This window comes from Centroberyx gerrardi, chromosome 7, assembly GCF_048128805.1.
Source record: "Centroberyx gerrardi isolate f3 chromosome 7, fCenGer3.hap1.cur.20231027, whole genome shotgun sequence".
Taxonomy (NCBI): Eukaryota; Metazoa; Chordata; class Actinopteri; order Beryciformes; family Berycidae; genus Centroberyx; species Centroberyx gerrardi.
The window spans coordinates 16,267,452-16,281,519 of record NC_136003.1 but is presented as its reverse complement, the minus strand read 5'-3'; the positions used below and the strand labels follow the sequence as shown (position 1 = coordinate 16,281,519).

Below are 14,068 nucleotides of genomic sequence, written 5' to 3'. Positions count from 1 at the left end.
GCTATGCACATATCAATGGCCATTCCTATTGATACGCGCAGGGTGTTCGTGCGAGGGAGATTTCTCAAAATCAATTTCCACCCTGGCCTGAGCCTGTTGTTTGGATGTATGATAATTGATAGGTTTTCACATATACGTTGAGCTGTGTTCATTAAACAGACTAATGCGAGTTTGCAATTTGAACTTAGGGTTAGCGCCACACCCCACCTAAAGCCCTGAGCAGGTGTTGCCTGTGCTGACACACCCTCAGACTGAGTAATGGCTGTCGCGGAGAGGTAGACAGGCACTTTGGAGACTTTTCCAAATGAGAAGGCACCATCAGATAAGATGGCCAGAGTCGTCCAGGCCCCACCTACTTTGACTGGCTGGATAATGGAGGCACACTGTCTGGTTGGGTTGGGAATGGAAAAACTACCAAAGACTGTGACCGGATGGAGATTGTGTAAAAAACGTACAACGTCCATAAATGCCCAAGTAGTGGAATATGTGGAGTGTGTATGTGCTGGCTGCTTGAATTGAAAGATGTGTATCAGGAATCTCAATATATAATTTCATAAGCCCAATCATCAGAAAATACCCTCCAAGTCTCTGCCCCTAAAAATGTCCTAAACATACATAACTTTGTTTGTATAAACATTTTCATCAACGTGCTGGAGGATGTCTTCACTGATCAATGTCAACATCTGTTCTGACTGCTGCTATTTACTGATATGTTTCTCTTGTGTTCATGTATTTTGTATTATTCTTGTCCTTTTATTTTCCTTCACCTTTTAATACCATATTTTACAGGTTGTCAATATAAATAAGGATGTGCCCTTAGTCTTCTTAGCTGTATAAACTGCACACCCATAAATTAAATATTCCCCAGTATTATGATAAATTCCTCCCCCCTTCCTGTGAATTTATGTCCAACAAGATCAAGAGCCTCCTACACACTATCATCTCAAGTGTTGCATCAATCATCAAAGTGAGCCAGATCCACTTTCAATAACTACACTGAACCTGTATTTCTCGCGGCAATTTACTCAATGAACTGTGTTGAAGACGCAATTAACTGTAAGCGAAGCATCCCTTGCCTTCTGTCTGTTCACTGCCTGTTTGTCTGTCAGTGACCCAGTAAGACTGTGCCTGCCTATGATGCTCTGCACCCCCCAACCCCCACCCCCCACCCCAGCGTGACAGACTCTGTTTCCCCCGTTCCTACATGATTTAGAGAACTATTGTGCACTGTCAGGTTTCAACCCCCCAGTCTCAGTTTCTAGCCCAGGTCTCAGTCTGGCTATCAGATCTGACGATTACCTCAACAGTGCTGCTAGTTTGGCTGTAGTTTGCCCCCCTCCCTTCCCCCCCTCTCTCTCTCTCTCTCCTCCCGGACCTCAGCGAACAGTGAATTATTCAGGGTTAACAAGCTGTTGGAACACCAAACTCAATTGTACATTTTAATTAAATCTCTTGTCGTAGTCGTCTCTCTCTCTCTCTCTCTCACTGTTTCTGTCCTGCTATGCGGTGGACGGAGTGGGGAGGATGTGGATCAAGTGTGTAACATTACGAAGCCAATCCCTCTGACAGGGAGGTGACAGAGAGGAAGGTGAACGCAAGGGGACATGTCAAAGGAGAAGTGCTTGGTATCAGGCTGAGTCGCGGCCTCTTCAAGTGCTTCCTGTAGGTGTAGGATTGCGTTGCCAGGTCTGATTCGGTCCAAAGATCTCTCTCGATTGAATCACTTTGGGTACAATTGACTGAATTAATTGATTCCGACTGGCGGACGAGAAAGTTGTGGAATGGCTGTTGGAAGTAGGACCTGGCCAGTCAGATTTTAAATGTGTCTTTGTGTATCTCCTTTGGTCACTTAAAAGGCAGGCACTAGACACGAGGAAACACAAAACAGAAAGCAGACAGACAGATGGCTGGCAAACCCTACTGCACTTCTATGTGCATCTCCACTGCAGACTACAGACTCCATTTGCCATACACTGTTGGGAAGTCATTGTCATTTGGTTAGCAAGCAGTAGGACTGGAGTGGAGTGGTAGGCTGTGAAAATGCCCAGAGACAGTTGAGCACATAAGTCCTGAGTTTTATCTGCTGTATCCTTATCCGTCATTATTTTTGACATTTTATAGACTAAATGATTGATTGATTCATTGAAAAAATAATCGATAGATCAATCAATGATGAAAATAATCATTATTTGCAGCCCTAACTCACACACACACACACACACACACACACACACACACACACACACACACACACACACACACACATACACGCACACACGCACACAAAGCCCCATGGCCTCAGCATTATTAAAAAGAGCCAACTAAGTTGTCATAGTAGACAGGTGACACTGCCCTTCAGTTCCTTATGGCTGGCACATGAGTATACAGGAATGCAGTCACACACACACACACACACACACACACACACTCACACACACACACACACACACACACACACACACACACACACACACACACACACACGCAGACAGGGTTCAAATGAAGAGTTCAAAAATTAGATATCAATCTTTTGAAAATACCTACATCATTAAATAATGTAGTAGAGTATTATAATTAGTAATCTTGTATCTTGTCCTAACATCCTACTTTTGTGAAAGAACAAACAATCAACCTGGATAAAATTAGGCTCGAAACACAGTTAATTGTATTGAAAAGCAAAAGTTACATTTTATCACTGGCAAATCAGCAGATTCTAGATTAGAATTGGCAGATTATTTTAATAGTATTAAGAAAAATATGATTTTAAGACTGAATACAAGGTACAATTATTTGATGGACATTTTTTGTAGTTTTCAGCTCTCATGTTCATACAACAGATCAGTAGAACCCACTCCTGATTCTAAGATAACCTGCTTATGTATCTGACCCCTGACCTCGAACAGCCTGGTTTTTAGGGACAGGACAGGATAGGATGTGAGATATGATGCTGTGGTGCCCTCTAGTGTATTTGGGATGATACTTGCAGAGTGAAAGGTGACATTTTGTGAAATCATCTGAATGATTTCAGGACCTTTGCATTACATTACAATAATAATGTAATACGTTTTCTAACATTCAGCACCAAGCTACATGTGCAGTTAAATCAAGCTCCTTTTCACTTTCAGCGGATGTGGCGTCACGCGCGGCCTCCTTCCGGTGTGTGGATCTGTGTGGCTAGTGCTGCTGCTGCTGCTGCTGCTGCTGCTGTCTGTCAAGGTTCAGCCCCAGAAGTCAGCTGTTGCTGGGATATTGTTTTTAATTTTTTTATCTGTCAGAGGGCACTAGCCGTCCGCCACCATGCCCATGTACCAGGTAAAGCCCATCTGTGGGGGTGACATAAAGGTTGATTTGCCAACGTGCATGTACAAGTTACCAAATATCCACGCGCAGCACGGGAGCAGCTGCACCTCCGAACATGCGCTTCAGGTAACTGTTAACTGATTTTATCTTGACAAGGTCAATTTAGCAACAGATTCACTTGTATCTTCCTCACGCCGTCGCCCATAGTTCATCTTGTGTTGCTCACATAGTGGCGATATATCCGCCCAGCGTGTTAACAGTCTCCAGCCAAGCTAGCTAAGTTAGCTAACTTAGCATGTCAGGACAGAGCAATTCATCGGTTTACTTCTGGATGATGCAATGTCACCGCATCCCTCCTTCTATGCCTTGTATTATTATTATTATGCCTTGTGTTCTCTACTTTTGTCTTATCTTTTGTGAAGCACTTTGTAACTGTTGAAAAGTGCTGTATAAATAAAGGTATTATTATTATTTGGCATACTAATATTATATGGTGACACTTGAGCAATAGCAGGACCTTTTGTTGACTTTGCCTGTCTAACAATAATCGAACTGCATGATTCTTTGCTGTGACAGATATGTCACCCATTGTTTGTATGTGTGTGAGAGTGTGTGTGTTTGTAGTTTGGGGACAATCCCTAGATCAGTAAACTGGGGATATGCTGGATAACTTTCCAATGCTGTCTTTATATTATGCTAACCCTTGTAAAAGTTACTTGTTTTTACCCATTTGTGGTTTCATTCAACCTGAGCAATTCTCTCTCTGTCTCCAGAATGGCGAGGTGGACCCAGCGGTCAAAGCCCTGGAGGCCCGGCAGGATGAGATCATGCGGAAACTGTATGAGCTGAAGGCAGCTGTGGAGGGCCTGGCCAAGACGGTGACCACCCCAGATGCCGACCTGGACCTCAGCAGCAGCCTCTGCTCCCACAGCCCCAGCTCCACAACCTTCAGAGGGACCGCAGACCTCGACGCACTACTGGGCAAGGTGGGAGATGCACCACGACTGGCCACGATCCTGCACTTGCATAACTGGAGTCACAGATACATGAGTCGTCGTTAATCAGAAATGCTAACATTTCTGAGCGTGAACCATGCACAGAAAATGTTGAAGACGAAGCACTGTCACATTTGCAGTTTAAATATTTATTATTGCTATATCTACCTGGTAGTAGCAGTCTTTCCTAAACGTTGTCAACATCACACCCATTATAATTGACTGTTAAGGAGCAACAGATACAGGATAAACAAGCACAACCGGCTCCAGTTGGAATTTATCTGGCAGATATCAGGGCGCGTTTTCAGACTATTTTTGTTGCAGGCTGCATTTACCTTCATAAATATATGTTCTAATACAGTATTTATCCCCAGAAACTTGGGTACCGCATCCCAGATCCATTCCCGTCCTTGCTCACTGTATGTCCGTCCCTCTCTCTGCCACAGGACCTCGGCGCTCTCCGCGACATCGTCATCAACGCCAACCCGGCACAGCCTCCCCTGACCCTGCTGGTGCTCCACGGGCTGCTCTGCCAGCGCTACCGGGTGCTCTCCACCGTCCACATCCACTCCTCCGTGTCCAATGTGCCCCCACAGCTCCTGTCCTGCCTGGGTCCGCGCCATGTGGACAGCTACGTCCGCCATCGCTTCCAGCTGGGCTTCACCCTCATATGGAAAGATGGTAAGGCCACAGGGAGGACAGAGGAGGACAAACAGCAGGGGTTAGGGGATGGAGAGAGGACAAGGAATGTATGAATGAGTGAGAGAGAAATGAGAAGGCTGAAAGTGAAATAGAAGAGAAGTTAAGCAGTAATGCTTGAGGGAGTGCCACGCCGGAAGATTGCTGCACTGCTGATGAATCAGAATCTATGTTATACCTCGACCCCGATGGCATTATCAATTTTATATGATGGTGCTACATCATCCTTTAAAAACAGTTAAATAAACAGCAGATGGGGTGTTTTAATTTAAAAGTAATTCCTTGTGAAAGTGAAAGTGACTAGGCGGTGCACTGCCTTGTGGTTATTGTTGTAAGATTATGGAACTAATTAAAATACCTTTCAGCTAGTCACATTCCAAGAACAACAAATGGTAATAACTGTAATTGAAAATAACAAGAGGCCACACTCAGACTGAGAAATTAAGTGTCTTGGCTATTTTGGTGGATGTGATGTAGGTGCTGCAACTATCAATTACTTTAGTTTTTAATTTATCTAATCTGGACTTGTACTGTGGATGCAGTGGGGTGTTTGCTACTGTTCTTACTGCAGCCAAGCAAGCCGATTGATTTCATTAAATGTATCCATGGAGGTGATTCTTATTCTTACTGTTTAAGTTAATGACGGATTACCTATAAAGGGGATTGGGGGCGAATCATAATATAAATGTAGTTCGAAAACCAAAACAATTTTTCAATTAAAAAAATAGTTTTAGAATTGATCAAGTATTCCTTGCGGCCCTAATGTGATGACAGGTGGGTCACCTTAGTACAGGTCCTTGCATTCTAACTTAGACAGGCATTATGCCCATACTCCATTCAATAATAATTTGTAAAGTCTTCTGAAGGTGTCCTTGTTTACCACTAGGCACGTTTCTCTCCTGCCTTACTCTCTCTTCTGCCCGTTCCACAGTCCCCAAACTGCAGATGAAGTTCAGCGTCCAGAACATGTGCCCCATCGAGGGTGAGGCCAATGTGGCGCGCTTCCTCTTCCGCCTGCTGGCTCCCTACCCCAGCGACCCGGCCCTTGCCACGCTGGTGGACAGCTGGGTGGACACGGCCTTCTTTCAGCTGGCCGAGGGCAGCGCCAAGGAGCGGGCCGCCGTGCTCCGTGCCCTCAACGGCGCCCTGGGCCGTGACACGTGGCTGGCCGGGCCCGAGCTCTCGCTGGCCGACATTGCCTGCTACTGCTGCGTGCTGCAGAGCGGACCGGCCTCCTCCGCCCCCGCCAACGTCCAGCGCTGGCTCAAGGCCTGTGACAACCTGGGTCACTTCAGCCCCGCCAAGCCCCTGCTACAGTGACCGGGGCTGTCCCGGGACCAGACGCCTGCCCCAGATGGGTGTCCTACCCTAGCTCCAGCTTTGTGCTTACAGAAAGTGAGAGAAGGGCATTGAAAATATTGAAAGATACGGGCCATGTCTGGAATGCCTTCTAATGCTTCCCTCCTTATCGGAATCTGGCACTGAACTGACAAAGACTCAGTGGAAGCAATATGGTTGAGGGTTAAAGTAACTTAATAGTATTTGTTTCCACCATGCTGCTTTTATATAACAAAAGGGATTCTAGGCTATTTTTCTGAGGAAGGAAGCATGAGAGGACTGCAGAGACAGGGCCTTGGTTATGAATCAAGTCAAGGGTAACAACAAATGCTGTTAGTCACACACACACACACACTGTACATCTTCCACCCACTTTGTGCCTAATACGATCCTGTTCTAGATGCTGTGTGTTAGTGTGTGGTCGTGGGTATTACAAATCGTTTTCAAACTGAACAGTGGAAATGTGATGCAAGCAGGACCTACTGTTGTGATATGTGCAGTATGAAAAAGTAATACTTTGTACCGTGATTTTTCTTAAATCATTAAAACTTCCACTTTGGATCAAAGCTACTTAAACCCTTATTTATCTCAAGTAACTACACCTGATACAACTGATCTGAAGTGTACCTCTATGTGTCCAACAGGTGGCAGGATAGACATTTACAATTTGAAATGGCAATTTCCAATTATACTGTCATCTATTCATCCATTGTTTGTCTTTGCTGGCTTATCCTATTGAGGGTCATAGGGAGCCTGGAGCCTATCCCAGCATGCATTGGGTGGGAGGCTGGGAAACACCCTGGACAGGTCGCTAGTTCATCACAGGGCAGACGCATAGACTAACACACTCACACTCCCATTCACACCTATGGGCAAGTTAGAGTCTCCACTCCACCTGAACTTGGTACCTTGGGACCTTCTTGTTGTCAGTGTTAACCCATGAGCCACTGTGCCGCCTCATATTTTTTTATTGAAAATGTTTTAGTTTGAGTTGATACATATTTATGTGTCCATTTTCAAACCAAATTTACTATTTCATATGCAATCGTCAAGGCTGAATAGGACTGTAAATAATCCAGATGCTGTGTATGGTGGTCAGCTGAAACCAAATCCCCTTTTAAAATGATTACATCAGCATTTGTAAAGTGTCTGTAAATGGAATAAACAGGCCCTCATGCAGAGTAGGTAAGCACAGTTAGTAGTTCCTGCCTCCTTCAGTCTGCATGTTGCTACTGAAACATAAACACTCTGTCCCCACAGTGGTGTCCTATATCAAGCATGCCCAGCAGGATATTTTAAACATTTAAAACGGTTTTGTAAGTTCTAATAGGTATAGACCTCAGGGTTAGGAAAGGTGCCTTTAAACTGTAAGGGGGTAAACTAATGAACATTTCCAGCAGTGGTGAGTTAGAGCACTGAAGAGAAACGGTTGCAAATTACTCAACAACCACAATCAATCAGATGCGCTATTTCACAATGTGTAAATGTTTGTCCACCTTATCACTGATTGAGACATCTAGCATGCAATGACCTATTTTTTAAGTATCTGTAATATGATTACTGTGGCTTTTTTTTTTCAGTCCCACAACAGACTGCAGTTCCCAATTTCTTTGTAATCAGTTTACACTAATCCCGTTACATGTAATGCTTTGCTCCCCAACCCTGATCAGCTTTGCACCATTTTAATTTAAAAATCACCGCTTCAACTGTGTTATGCACTTATATCTGTTATAATTTGATATGATAGTTCGTCCATTTTCTATAGCAATCCTCCGACTTTACACCTCGTATTCTCTTTCTCTGTACCAGTCGTTCAAGCTTTGCTCTTTCTCCTAATCAGCTGATGTGTTGTTGAACAGAATCCCTATATCCCATCTCTCATGCTGAATGGATATTGGGTGGGGGGTAGGGGGTAGCAGTGGCCCACTGCTGGACCTCTAAATTTAATATAATCTCTGCCTAATGCTTTCTGACTGCCCCTAACCAGGTTGTAGAATGGCACAGGTCTAAAACATACAGAGGCATACATGTAACAATGTTCAAAGAGGAAGTCTCAATGTGTATTCAATACTCTCTCAGGGTTGGTTTTGCATCTTCTTAAATGTCATGTTTTATACAGCTTGGGTCCAGACAGAGCCTGTGTATGTGTGTGTGTTTGCATGCTCTCACAGCCTCCCGACGGTCTCCAGACGGCTGTCTGACAAGAAAAGCTCTTCGCTGACATCTGGGCGCATGGCAAGGAATACACTCAGGACCCAGCAGCACCAGAGTGATGGTGCGTCCATCTCCCTCACACACACCCCGACAAACACGGGCTTCTTTGAAATAGTAATCAGTAATCTGTCGGCGTAGTCGGGACTGCATGCAAATCAGGCGGTCATGGGTGTAATCCCATCCCATCACTAATCTAATTACTTTAGGGCTCCAAACAGATTTCATGAAAAAAAAAATCAAGAAACAAAAAAACAGTCTTTCCTTGTCTCTTTTTATATAATATAAAACATACAGATAGGAGATGCAATCTGTTAAACAGCGGTAGAAAAAACAAACTAGCCTAACTGAAAGATAAAATCATTTCAGTTTACCCCTGTGGCTACTTAAAATCACAACGATAAAGCACAGATAAAAAGATGTTGTGGTTTTGTTGTTCTTTTCAGTCCTTAGATGTCATTGTCCATGATTGTCGATTGGCTATTTCATAATACATGTACGCCATTTCGGGGTGCGAGATATCTGCTATGCCTATCAAAACAGGAAGGGCTAGGTATATAGAAAACACATCTGGGCTAAATTGTTTGAAATATTAAGCTATTGAGGTTTTTTCTATTATGATCAGATTTTAGCACAATGTGTTTTGATTCTGCATCAATTAAAAGGATGAGAAAAGAGTCACCGAAAATGTCTGTATTCACTCGGTGACCAAAGAGCACACGTTGCTGTTGTATCTCAACAGCTGAATGCGTTCAAAGTAGTCGTCAGTCAGGTAGTTTCTTTGCGAGGTGACCAGGTTTCCCTTCTGACTGAAGAGACGCTGGACGGGGGCCGTGGAGGGCAAGGTGGTGTTGTATTTAAGGAAAAGCTGCTTCACTCTGGGGAAGTCCTGCAGGCACTCCAGACTCTTCCCCGTTCCTTCAAGGTACTTGCGGATCTCCTCCATTACTCCCCGCTGCTGGTTCTGACCTGCGGGCTTCACGGGTCCGTAACTGAAGAAGTCGTCTTCAGATTCAATGGTTGACAAATTCCGACTGGTGTTTGCCTCGGCTTCGGGGCACGGCTCCATTTGGGATGCCTCCGTCGCCAGCACCGAGCACATTTCATCTCTGTCCGAAGCGGGCATCCACCACAAGCGGAACTGAGGAGTTGTCGCTGTGGCGATCTTCGCTTCTGTGCTGGCAAACAGCTCTTGGAACCGCACGTCTATCGCCATTACAATGGCGTTGATGACCTCGCTGAAGTAATTTGCCCCATCTTTCTGCTCATTCAGCTTGTTCTTCAGACTGAGTATGGTTGGGATGACCAGACCCAGGTAACATTTCTGCTCAGCCTGGAAGAGTTCAAGTGCAAAAGCGAGCGGGTGGAACACAGCGACGTATTCTCTCAGGAAGGCCATCTCCTCCGGCTGCAGCCGCGGGACCTCCAGGCGGGCGCACAGCTCCGTCAGCTCTCTCTCGGTGAGGGAGACGATCTTCTGCACAGCACAGTACTCCACGTTCCAGCGTATAACAGCGGGAACAACCAGCGCCATCTTCGATATGTCTTCTGCTGCATCCATAGCAACGTGGAGATGGTGGGATTTGCTCCATATGGCGAACACCTTGGCCATTGTACTGTAATGCAGCTGGCACATAGAACCCTGCGACACGGCCTGCCAAAAGTCCTCAGTGACAATCAGGTCCAGGGTGTGTGATGCACAGCGCTGCAAGGTTGGCAGGAACAGGAGCATGTCCTGCTCTGGCTCACCTTCCAGTATAGTGCCCACATTCTCATAGAAGCCGATGTCGTCGTCATTGTCCTGGTTGTCCACTGCAAACTCTTTGAACACGCTGATAAAGGGGCTGCCGTTATCTGTGACTGTGGTCTGGACTTTGCTTTCGATGTTGTAGGCCACGTGGATGTCGTGTATCCGTCCAGCGATGGTGTCGTACGTGTTCCTGCCCTGGAGGCGAGCGAAGCCCAGAGCAGCAGATTTCCTCTCCAGAGAATCCGCATCGATCCAGTGGCAGGTCATCCCAAAGAAGCTTCTGTTGTTGGCTGTCCAGATGTCGGCAGTGGTGCACACATACTGGACGTTGCTGAGTTTTGCCATCAGCTCTTCTCGCATGCTGGAGAAGCCCAGGTCCACCTTTGTGAACAAGGTCACTCTGTCCATGGACTTGAGCCCCTCAGTTAAGCCCGCGATCAGTTTCCTGAAGCCAGGCTGCTCCAGCAGATAAAATGACTGGCAATCCTCCACAATGAAGTTGAAGATAAGATCATCTATCTTGGATTGTGTCATGCATTTGGAAATGATTTCCGCCTTTAGCTTCTTGAGCTGACAGTGCCTGCTGGCCTCGCCGTTGTGTTCCTCTTTCTTCCTGCCCCTCTTGACTCCATCAGGCTTGGCGTCACAGCCCAGATGTGTTCTCTGAAATACAATAAAAACACACGCAGACAGCGTTTTGTTATTCAAACTAACATGATTTTGTTTACTCGTTAGTTGTTGAAGTAGGATACTGCTGGTCTATCATTCAGAGCGATTCTAGTTTACATAGGTTTTGAAACTTTAAGCACAAAAAAAAAAAAGCTAAATATTCCTAAGTGCAATAATATTATTCCGAGTTTCTTCCAGTAAGGAAGGAAAAAAAGAGCTTCCAACACCACGAGTTGCTAATCAACGTGCAGCTAAAATGTAACGTTAATCACGGGGTCGGCTACTCATTCATTGACTCTTTGAAACATTAACCTGGCGGGGATTGATCATTATAAAACGAATAAGTTATTTGATAGAACTTACGTCTAAATGCTTCTTTAGGTTTGATGTTGAGGTCTTCGACGTTGACAGCAAATTAACCTTCGGTAAACACAGATTACACTGGACGATGATATTTTTTCCTTGATCTGCCTTGTACGTAAAATGGTGGCGGTAACGCCAAGTATGCATTGCCGATTTGGTCTCGACGCTGGTTTCATTGTGATCCATATCCATTTCGGACACTATCTCTACTGTTATTTAAGCTTTAAAATATAACAAAAGTACCGTAATCCGATTTAGTAATCGCGATTACATGTAAAGTAACGATGGCGGCAGAGAGATCCTCATGAAAAGGGGCAGGCCTTTGTTCAGATGTTGCCTAGGAGACGAACGAGGAGGAGACAGTGTCGTCACTACCTGTCAGGGCACATGCGCAGTGCAAGTCTGCGACATCTCCCCATGAGAGAATGCGCAAAGGCACTGTGGTTTGTACTACGCATGCGTCCTACCATTAGTGCTGCCATGCCAAAACGTCACAGTCTTCTCCTTGCCATTTTTCCTACTAGGATTTTTTTTTACCGAGACTTTCCATTTCCTCTCCGTCCCTCTTCGGGACTTCCATGCTTTGACATCAAAAGGGAGTTAGCGCCACCTTGAGGGCAGCTGAAGTAAAAGTGACACATACTGAAGGCTCTTGCTGATTTTGTTTCTAAATGGAAACATTGCACTTATTAGGCATACACGACCTCAAATGGTTCATTCAGCCTTTTTACGTCTGATGTATTTGGAATTATCTGATCTGAATTCATACACTACAGATCATCAGTGGTGTTTATTTAGTCTTCTCTTCTAGCAGCGTGGGGAACTTGGCACTAGAGGCATAAAGCCAAGCACCTCGGCATTACATCACATAGCTACATCAGAGCCAGATCCGCTGACAAAGAAGTTGATGTGATTCATCAGATTATTACCAACTGTTCCGCATACACCATCAAACATGACAACAACAACAACCCTCTGAAGAACTGTCCTAACTCACACATCATTATGTCTTGCACTGTCCAACTCTGTTACCTGTAAGTTACCAGTTTGACTGTAGCTGTCTATTACTTCTGCACCAATGCCACTAAGGCAGATCCCTGTACATTTATTGTAGGTCTATTGTCAATAAGTGTTGCTTCTGATATCATAACTGGTGGAAATGGCACTACAATGTCCTACTCAAGTATAAGTATTTTTTACTTGCTGATATTTTACAAAAGTAGAAGTAAAAGTACTGGTGTACAAATCTATTTAAGTCCAAGTAAAACATTTTAAAATGTACTCAGAGTAAAAGTTACTGCGTTACTTTTTTAGAAAAGAGAACATTGCTACATGTGACCTTTCCCATACAATTCTAAAAGGATGAGAGGACAGGGTTCAAACTTGATTCTTTAAATTGGAAAACTTGGAAATTACAAAATAAAGGGCACATACAAAGTAAAGCCAGATTACTCTTCTCTCTGTGAACGGCTCCACAATTTGCCAGTTTAAGATGGTCCAGTTTCTGATGCTTATGGAGAGCCACAAATGGTCGAGATTTAAAATCTAGCTAAATACAATACTTCAGTAAAAACGTACTCAAGTAAAGGTAAAAATACTGACTGAAGTACACACACAAAAAACTACTCAGTTCCAGTAAGGAGAATAAATGTAATTACTTCCACCCTTGCATACCTGTGATAGGTGCAATCAGCCAGTTGGTTGCCCGATTTGCTGGCACAACATCAGAAGTAGCCTACATGTCTCTCAAGCCTGAGGCACCTTGCCAATGCAAGCCACCCAAGCAGCACCCTTCTAAAATGTTTCTCTGCTGGCTTGATAACCTTCCATCTGGCATGGAGACGCATTACGCATGATATGTTTACACTGGCATGGATAACATTTTTGCATGTTTAGTAAAGCAGTTTGTCAGCTGTGTGTGTGTGTGTGTGTGTGTGTGTGTGTGTGTGAGAGAGAGAGAGAGAGAGAGAGAGAGAGAGAGAAAGAGAGAGAGAGAGAGAGAGAGAGAGAGAGAGAGAGCTTGGTTGGACTTAAATACACTACTCAGCAACAAGTGATATATTTGCACAATCGTCGACTGACACACACACACACACCCACACACACACACACACACACACACACAAACAACCCACCAACCAGATCCACCAGACCTGGAAAGCAGCCAATCAGATGCCTCACTAGGGAGCTGAATGGTCCCTGATGCTTCCCCTGTTGCTCTTTCAGCTATTGAGCTGTAAATCTTGCCCACTGTGTTGACTTTTACTATTAGATCTGAGCATCTATGTGTCTGTTGCTCTGCAGAAGTCCGTTCAGAAGTCAGCTCAGAAGTACAGGTTTGTTAATATGTCATCGACGAGTGTTGTTTAACCACCCGCTGTAATAAACGATTACTTTCTGTCACTGGGGCTCGGTTTACAGTGTGCTTGGTGGCAAGACACACTCAGTAAACATCTAATTGCTTTTTTAATGGTCTGTTCCACGGGGGATTGGTTGGCGGTGGTGCACCGCAGAGAGAAGCAGTCATTATTTCTCTCCCTGCCCCCCTTCCCTTGTGACAGCTGACTGCGAGCTTGACAATATTCATAGCTTCTGAATTCAGTGGAGAGTAAAAAAAAACTAACCAACTGTCTCAAGTGAGAGACAGATTGTTTAGCTAATTAATCCTTCCCCAAAGAATTAACATTTTTTAAATGCATGACTGAATGCGATGATTGAATTTAAATTTCTAATACCGAGAGAG

The 14,068-nt window shown here is 44.6% G+C and overlaps 2 protein-coding genes across 3 annotated transcripts; one reads left to right on the top strand and one right to left on the bottom strand.

Moving 5' to 3' along the window:
- Positions 1–3,179: 3,179 nt before the first annotated feature.
- On the top strand, positions 3,180–6,902 carry aimp2 (aminoacyl tRNA synthetase complex interacting multifunctional protein 2). 2 transcript variants are annotated; one of them, XM_071921230.2, is made up of 4 exons: positions 3,180–3,312; positions 4,074–4,286; positions 4,742–4,976; positions 5,926–6,902. In XM_071921230.2, the coding sequence occupies exons 1-4, from the start codon at positions 3,298–3,300 to the stop codon at positions 6,312–6,314; spliced, it is 852 nt and encodes a 283-aa protein (XP_071777331.1). In that variant the 5' UTR covers positions 3,180–3,297; the 3' UTR covers positions 6,315–6,902. The 2 variants fall into 2 exon arrangements, with proteins under 2 accessions (XP_071777331.1, XP_071777330.1); XM_071921229.2 differs by having other exon boundaries at positions 3,180–3,426.
- A 497-nt stretch (positions 6,903–7,399) lies between these two features.
- Positions 7,400–11,621, bottom strand: zbedx (zinc finger BED-type containing X). Its single transcript, XM_071921233.2, has 2 exons — positions 11,326–11,621; positions 7,400–10,956 (listed from the first exon to the last, which is right to left on the bottom strand). Exons 1-2 carry the CDS (start codon positions 11,515–11,517, stop codon positions 9,241–9,243), a joined length of 1,908 nt encoding a protein of 635 aa, XP_071777334.1. The 5' UTR covers positions 11,518–11,621; the 3' UTR covers positions 7,400–9,240.
- Between the last annotated feature and the right edge of the window lie 2,447 nt (positions 11,622–14,068).

Bases quoted from the DNA above. Each gene is read 5' to 3' on its own strand.
- aimp2 (XM_071921229.2), top strand. From the start codon at position 3,298: ATGCCCATGTACCAGGTAAAGCCCATCTGTGGGGGTGACATAAAGGTT. The intron at 3,427-4,073 runs GTAACTGTTAAC...CTCTGTCTCCAG, and splicing joins CCTCCGAACATGCGCTTCAG to AATGGCGAGGTGGACCCAGC. The intron at 4,287-4,741 runs GTGGGAGATGCA...TCTCTGCCACAG, and splicing joins TCGACGCACTACTGGGCAAG to GACCTCGGCGCTCTCCGCGA.
- zbedx (XM_071921233.2), bottom strand. From the start codon at position 11,517: ATGGATATGGATCACAATGAAACCAGCGTCGAGACCAAATCGGCAATG. The intron at 10,957-11,325 runs GTAAGTTCTATC...ATTGTATTTCAG, and splicing joins ACCTAAAGAAGCATTTAGAC to AGAACACATCTGGGCTGTGA.